General features: G+C 37.7%; 1 protein-coding gene across 1 annotated transcript in view; it reads left to right on the top strand.

The window, feature by feature from the left end:
• Positions 1-5,966, top strand: part of DYNC1I2 (dynein cytoplasmic 1 intermediate chain 2) — a 28,727-nt gene extending 22,761 nt beyond the window's left edge. Inside the window, 5 exon segments of the mRNA XM_017735742.1 lie at positions 1-41; positions 1,019-1,163; positions 1,991-2,131; positions 3,157-3,282; positions 3,977-5,966. The exon segment at positions 1-41 is cut by the window's left edge and continues 12 nt beyond it. Coding sequence (XP_017591231.1) covers positions 1-41; positions 1,019-1,163; positions 1,991-2,131; positions 3,157-3,282; positions 3,977-4,090 — 567 coding nt within the window. The 3' untranslated portion in view covers positions 4,091-5,966.
• Positions 5,967-7,744: the final 1,778 nt, after the last annotated feature.

The following is a 7,744-nucleotide window of genomic DNA, read 5'->3' as shown; positions in this document are numbered from 1 at the left end:
AGTGAAGAAGGCTCAGTGTACACTGCATGCCGTCATGGCAGGTGAATACAAACTTCAATTATTCAAAGGAATTAAAAATAGTGAAAGGATGAGTTCCTGCATGCTTTACAATCAAAATTTTTGTATATTTTCTCCTTTGCACTAAGGAGTATCTCTGTCTGAATTCCAGTTCACTTTTTCTTGAGGAAGAGCTTCATTGAAAACAGAAATAGTTGGAATATTGAATTGGTATTACGAGTTGTTTGTGTTGATGAGGATAGCATAGGTCACTGTGCTTTTATTCATTTGAATTGTAGCAGAACATTCCAAACTTTGTATCAGTTTTGTAGATAATTGTACAGTAACATCACGCACAAATGTTAAATTGGCTAGCTGTTCTCCTGCTGTTCAATCTATTTTGAAATTGTCTGACTGTATCTTATCAATTGCTTTCTTAAATACAATTGGGTGTCCAGGTTTCATCTCAAATACATATCACCTTGCTGCACAGCTTTTTTGGTTCCAAAATACCCCAAATCGTATCACGTTTGTGTAACATCCTTCCCATCTGTTTCCCTCCTTTTCATCACCCCTGATAGGAGGCTATTAGGGATATATTTTTACTGGTTTATGTCTGAACCTCATGCCCATAAAGCGTATGCAACTTCTCTTAATTTAATGGGAGTTTTATGCTTATTCCTGAGACTGGATTTTGTTCTTTGTATGAATTGAAGTTGTAGCTATTGCTTGGAGGACAGTGTAGTTAAGTGTGTAGACTGGTACTTGCTGAATGAGTCTCTTGTCCCTAGGATACATTTTGGCACATAAGGTTAGTAGAAAATACTTGTTGAACTTAAGGTCTGTTTTGAAGCCTGGTCTTCTGTGATCCTGCTGTGGTGAAGCCTTTTGCAGTGGGTTAACATCCATATAAGGCAGCAAAACCTTCTTGTGGCTGTATTTAAATTGCATTTCAGTGCTATCTCTGTCTGCAGATGTTTGGTTTCCAGATAATTAACCTTGGTTGTATATTCTGAAACAGCAAAGCTGGAATCAGTGAGATGTTTGAAGGACACCAGGGACCAATCACAGGTATCAACTGCCATGCAGCAGTTGGACCTGTAGACTTCTCACATCTTTTTGTCACCTCTTCTTTTGACTGGACAGTAAAGCTTTGGACAACGAAGGTAACTTAGATAGTTCAGTGGTTTTCTTCGTAGCCCTTGACACAAGGTGGTGCTATAATGTAAGCTACTTAAGGAGGTTCACTAACCTGAAGTCAAATTGTGTGAAGTTCTGAGGGTCTTAGCTGCAGTCCTGCAAAGAGGAGACAGCTGATGAGCAAAACTAAGATTAACAACATAAAACTTTGCTTTCAGCTTGTACATCATTTGTATATTTCTGATCCATTCTTTTCACCCTTTTGCCCTTTGTTATCAACAATTATTACAAAGTAATCAAATGTAAATCATGTTATAAAGTCAGTTACCTCATATATTCATAAGGCAAATGTTTTGCTACAATTTTTTGGAGGACTAAGGGACAGCACCAAAACTAATGTCAGTTAAATTTGGTGAGACTCACAATTGAAATACCTGTCATTTCCACTGCCAGAATTACTTCTTTCTCTGTTAGTCTGATGCCCTGAGAAATGCAAAGCAGAGGAAGCAGAGTTAAAATCTCTGAGTAATAGTCACTGAATTATCATTGGCTTGAGTTACAAGATTCTTAAAACATTAAATTTACAATTTACAGTTGGCTTGCTATTGATTGTTTTATAGTAGCAGCCAGCAAAATGGCTGCATGCTTTGGAAAGCATATCTTTAATAATAAAAAGCATTCGTTTTTGGCTGATTTTTGTAGTGGCATTTTTTTAAAGCAAGTCAAAATGCAAATCACTTTTTACTTACTGCTGGTAATGCTGTTGAAGTTCTGTATTTTGCTTTACCTGTTAGTTTTATAATTTTGAAATGTAGGGTTTGGGTATTGCATTATTATCTTTGCTTCTTTTCAGAATAACAAACCTCTCTACTCCTTTGAAGACAACTCGGATTATGTTTATGATGTGATGTGGTCTCCAACTCACCCTGCCTTGTTTGCCTGTGTTGATGGGATGGGCAGACTTGACCTGTGGAATCTCAACAATGATACTGAGGTGAGAAGTCAGGTTAAGAGTCGAATGCAGCTGGAAAATTGTTTGTACTCTTAAAAAAAAAAAGTCAGGAGTTTACTGTAGTTTGGGGTTTGGTTTTTTTTGCCATAGATTGTTTTTTTGTTGTTCTTCTTAAATATGCTGTAGTTCCAGTAGTTTCTGTGTAGTAAATAGCATTCTTTGATTACAGGGTTACAAATGACTCCTCATAATGAATAACAGCAATAATTAAATTGTTTTGCATATAACAAAAGAGCAAAACATCTGTTGGTGTAACACTGATCCATGTTGGGAAAGTGATTATAGACCTCTCACCCTTGTCAGTCTTGTCAGCCGACAGCTTAACAGTGTGAATAAACCTGTTACCACACACCACTGTTGTTCCCATTGCCACAGTAATACTGCAGGGAAATACTGCAGACATTTGTTTCTAAACTTAGAGAATTGAATGTTTGGTTTTCTGGTGTGGATTATACTTCATTATAATATAAATCTTTCCCAAGATTTGCTGGAGGTAGATCAGAGGAGAGACCTGACAGATATTTAGTACTTAAATTTCACTGTCTGAAAACTACTTATAGAAGAAAGTTGTAGGACCATATGCCAGCCTGTGGCTTCAAATTGGAATTACCTGTTCAAGCCTTTTGGACAGAGTTTGACCTGCCAAAACAGCTGATTTCTTCCCTGTCCTGTGTCATAATCTTCTGACATCCCAGGGTGCCTCGTCACTGCCTGAAAGTGGGCCTGTGCCTCCTGTCTCATGAGAAGAGTGCAGATGTGCCTTTTGATAGCAGATGTTTGTACTTTGGCCAAGGGACAGATGTGTTGTTTTGGTCATGTCACTGGCAATAGCTTAAGGTCACTGAGGGTCTTTGTATTGTGAACAGAGTCCTTGATCTGCATACCATGCACCAGTTGAAGTGTTGGGTGCTTCTTTTGATGCAGCACAGATGGCTTAGCTGTGTTCTGTAATCTCTAGTTTATGGAAACCTGATGCATTTTTAGCAATGTGTTTTGAATTGGTACAGGTGCCCACTGCAAGCATCACTGTGGAGGGCAATCCTGCTCTGAACCGTGTGAGATGGACACATTCGGGGAGAGAGATTGCTGTAGGTGATTCAGAGGGACAAATAGTTATATATGACGTGGGAGAGGTATGTATGCCATGTATTGTGCAAAGTATATTGCAAAACACTTGAGTTTCTTTATTTAGCAGCTTGCCTTTCACTTTTTTCTCCTGTCATTAGAGGAATAATAATTAGGTTTAGTTTGTATTTTTGAATTAATATTTCCTAGTGGTGTTTTATTTAAGGTATTCTAGCATAACTTTTTAGCATGTTGTCATCCAGTCAAAAAGACGAAGCTTTACTGTAAGGCTGGTGAAGTAAGAATCAATGGGTTTTTTTCATAGAAATTTTATCTTTTTTGTAATGGTGGCACATGTGAATTCTGCCCCTAGCTTGAGAAGTACTGAACAAAACAAAATTGTTGCAGTGAAGCAGACTTGATTTTGTTCTTACAGGGAAGCTGTTGCTACTGTGCAAGTATGTGTACTGCAGTAGTACATGACTAATTGAGGGGATGAGATATAGCATTAGTATTGCCCTTTGGAGGCAGTCTCTCAGAGGGAGATACATAGCACAAGCTTGTAATAATACCATTCTGTACTTCAATGCCGGAATCTCAAATTCTGCTTCTTTTATTAGTTGGAGCTTGTGTTGCTTACACTAAAATAAAGGTAAGCTTATCTAGTGGAACCTCTTCTGAACGTTGTTGAAGTGCTCTGCTGTTCAAAGTGAGCTCAGCTTTATTTCTCAGTAGGTTTCAGTAACACTCTCTGTGTCACAGCAAATCGCCATTCCTCGCGGGGATGAGTGGACTCGGTTTGGCCGAACGCTGGCAGAAATCAACGCCAACAGAGCTGATGCGGAAGAGGAGGCTGCGACCCGCATCCCAGCATAAAGCCTTCCAAACAGGCTGCTGGGCTACACCTGGGAGTGGCTGGATGCAGATCCTAGTGTCAGTTCATGTGTCAGTTCTAATCATAGCTTAAGGAGGAATATATGGATTCAACAATGGACTTTGAAACGTATTAAGATCAGTGAAAATCAGATCCTGCATTATGTTTTATATATAAATTACAAGCACATTCTTGGATTTGTGTAACTTTTAATACAGTTAACGTTGACTTTGCAAGGATCTTCTTTTGCTGAACACTAACCTGGTATAAATTTGCTACTTGGCTTCTGTAAAGTCCAATTTGAAACAATATCTTTCTGAAAAGTTCTGCTCCTACAACTTTCTGTATTACAGACTAACCTTCATTAGGTAGTAAATCTCTGAAGCATTCTTTAATTTGAACTCTTCAAATTACCCATGATATGCATGCGTATGTTCCAAGTTTCATTGTTTATATATAGATAAGCCTCAGACTCTGGTAGTGGGTAATATATGTGAATAAAAATTTGTCTGTAGTTACAAACTTACTTGATAATCAGACCTGAATTAATGAAATACATATTTAATACCAATTTCCTTTTGTTGAATTGGTGCATTAAAAGGTGAGACTGATTCATAAATAAATATTATACGAGCACTTGTCAGCTGCCCTGACCTCTAATCTGTGTCCCTGCAGTAGTTTAAAGTTTCTGGGAGCTGATTTTACTACACACATCACAGGGTTGTTTTCTACTCCCAACCACCCCTTACTGCCATGGCAATTTGGTCGATAGCAAAAAGGCTCCTGTTATCAATTGTTTTTTTTCCAAAGGATAAGGAACTAGATTTTGACTTAATTTCTATAGCATGATGATTTGCATTCTGTTAACCACGGACGTGCTACTAATTTTCTGTACTAAGGTAAAGATTTTTATGATGATTATTATTGATTTTTAACATTTTTATTGAAACAAAACTTCTAATGGCTTGAAACAGAACAGTTGGAATTTCTGTTAAAGGTTACTTGTTTTTCTTTCTTAGCATATTATAAAGTTTTCTATCAAGACTGGTTGCAGGGGGGCTGTTGCTTTCGGTTTTTTTTAAATAAATACTGCGAGTTGCACTAGTTAGGCACTAAATCAGTTTTGTAGCCTTTAACTTAGGACTCTACGTTTGTTCTTAGTCTTTTACAAGCTTATCATTTTCCCAGCAGATCTGGTTTTATATGCTTAAAAATAGGAAATAGGTTTGTATTCCTTAATCAGTTTTGTGTCCAGTATTGTCATTGTTTCTTCATTGTTTAACTTTTCTGGTTTGGGTTTTTTCCTGTTTCTCCTTGTCTCAGTTCTGTTATGAGCAGCTTACAGAGACACAGCAGTAACAGCAGTTCTCTCTTTAGAAAGTTTTCTTTTTTGGTGGGTGTGGAAGTGAAATGTGTTTAGGCTTCCCATTGGTGTTGGCATTCCAAGGGTGTGTCCCCCTCCTTTTTCAGTGCAGTCATGCTGCTTGGTTTGCAACATTTACCCTGTGTGTGATCTCAACCACACAACAGCAGCTCTGTTCAGTTGAGAAGCATGTGAACTGTGTCAGAATAGGCACATCATGAGATGGTTTGTACCTTTAGGCACAGGAAATCTTAATAAGCAGAAGGTCTCTTGGTTTGAAGGTTTTGGAGGGAGGGGGCACTTGGGTTTTTGGTTGGTTGTTCTTGTGGGGTTTTTTACTGAGATTACTTCTCATTGAATAATACATTTCCCTCACACTTTTATTTTCAGAAGTCCAGTAGCTAAGGCTTTCTTCCAATGCCTGTTGCATACATGCAGGTCATATGGCATTAGTTTTGTGTCATTTCAACCTTTTAATAATTTTCAATTATTAAATTTAGTACTACTGTGTCTTTATTCCTGCTTGTGGTCCTCCCTCACAAATAGTTGAGTACAGATTAAAAATGTTGTAAAAGCCATACCTGCAACGATGAGACCAAAAGCGATGCTAGATGCTGTAAATGATCCTTCTGGGAGCCAAACTGTCCAGTTTTGGAGCTGTAAGAAATACAAATGCTGTTGTGCATTGTGAAGTCTCCTAAGGTCTTGATCAAGTCAGTCAACAAGCTGTGACTAAGATTAAATGCCAGTGGGTACCCACCATTTTTGTCTTTGTTTAGAAAAACACAGGACAAAATACATAGATACAGGAGAGAGTTCCTGTGAAGCCTGTCTCTATCCAGAAAACAGTACAGAACAAGAAATTCCTTCAACACAATACAACAAATAAAGAAGGAAGCCTTCGAATGGGACTATCTATAGTCATATTGGAGAATAGTGATCAGACTCCCAAGGTCAATGTATTGTAACCTGTGGCTCACTAAATATTATTCAGCACCAAAGTCATTTTTATCTTTCTTAGAGGCTAGAGCTGAAGGAGGGCTGGTCTGTGTAGTGTTCAGTTCTTAAGAAGCCATTTCTTCATAAACTGATTTATCCCTGATGGGCCTGCTGTCACCTAAGTAAGAAAACAGAACCTGAAATCAGTTTATACCACTTGGGTATGCTCTAGTCCAGGATGTTTAACCCTGTAAGAAACATGTAAAACTTCAGTAAGCAAGGCTGGAAACCCACCCATCTCGTCTCTGGCTGGCTGGACAGTGTAACTAATTTTGTTCCACAACAGGAGAAATCTAGACTCCCCTATTTCCTCTGACATTTTTGCATTTAAATATTATACCAGGGAAACTTTTGGCAGATATTAAGCCAGAAATAGTTCAAGCTTTCACTTTCTCTTTTACTTCCACTCACCTGTAAATGTAAACAATCAGTTTGGTGTATTAAAATAATACAAATATAAGTAGGTTTTTTCCTCCACAGAATAACCTAATCTCATGGTAAAACAATCTAGAAATAAAGAGAATGCTTTCAGTTTTTTATAACAAGTTTTCTATTCGGGAAAAAAGACACGCTGAGGGCCTGCTGTCACCTAAGTAAGAAAACAGAACCTGAAATCAGTTTATACCACTTGGGTATGCTCTAGTCCAGGATGTTTAACCCTGTAAGAAACATGTAAAACTTCAGTAAGCAAGGCTGGAAACCCACCCATCTCGTCTCTGGCTGGCTGGACAGTGTAACTAATTTTGTTCCACAACAGGAGAAATCTAGACTCCCCTATTTCCTCTGACATTTTTGCATTTAAATATTATACCAGGGAAACTTTTGGCAGATATTAAGCCAGAAATAGTTCAAGCTTTCACTTTCTCTTTTACTTCCACTCACCTGTAAATGTAAACAATCAGTTTGGTGTATTAAAATAATACAAATATAAGTAGGTTTTTTCCTCCACAGAATAACCTAATCTCATGGTAAAACAATCTAGAAATAAAGAGAATGCTTTCAGTTTTTTATAACAAGTTTTCTATTCGGGAAAAAAGACACGCTGAGAGTAATAAACCCTGTAAAAATTCTTGAGTCTTGATTTGCCAGTAACTGGCAGATCTCTCACTGTGTTTTAAATATGCTACTGTAGAAGTAATATCTATTACACATTTAGTATTGCCTGTATTTTGAGAGAATTCCTTGTCATAAAGTAGTGCTGCAAAATAAAATACTGCATGTGCTCATCTAATTACTGTGCTCTCTAACACTTACGAGCCAGCACAGAGCATTTTAATTCCTTTGCTGTTACCAG

Source organism: Corvus brachyrhynchos, unplaced genomic scaffold (genome assembly GCF_000691975.1).
Source record: "Corvus brachyrhynchos isolate BGI_N302 unplaced genomic scaffold, ASM69197v1 scaffold255, whole genome shotgun sequence".
NCBI lineage: Eukaryota > Metazoa > Chordata > Aves > Passeriformes > Corvidae > Corvus > Corvus brachyrhynchos.
The sequence above is the reverse complement of the archived record's forward strand: the minus strand, read 5'-3'. Positions and strand labels throughout refer to the sequence as shown.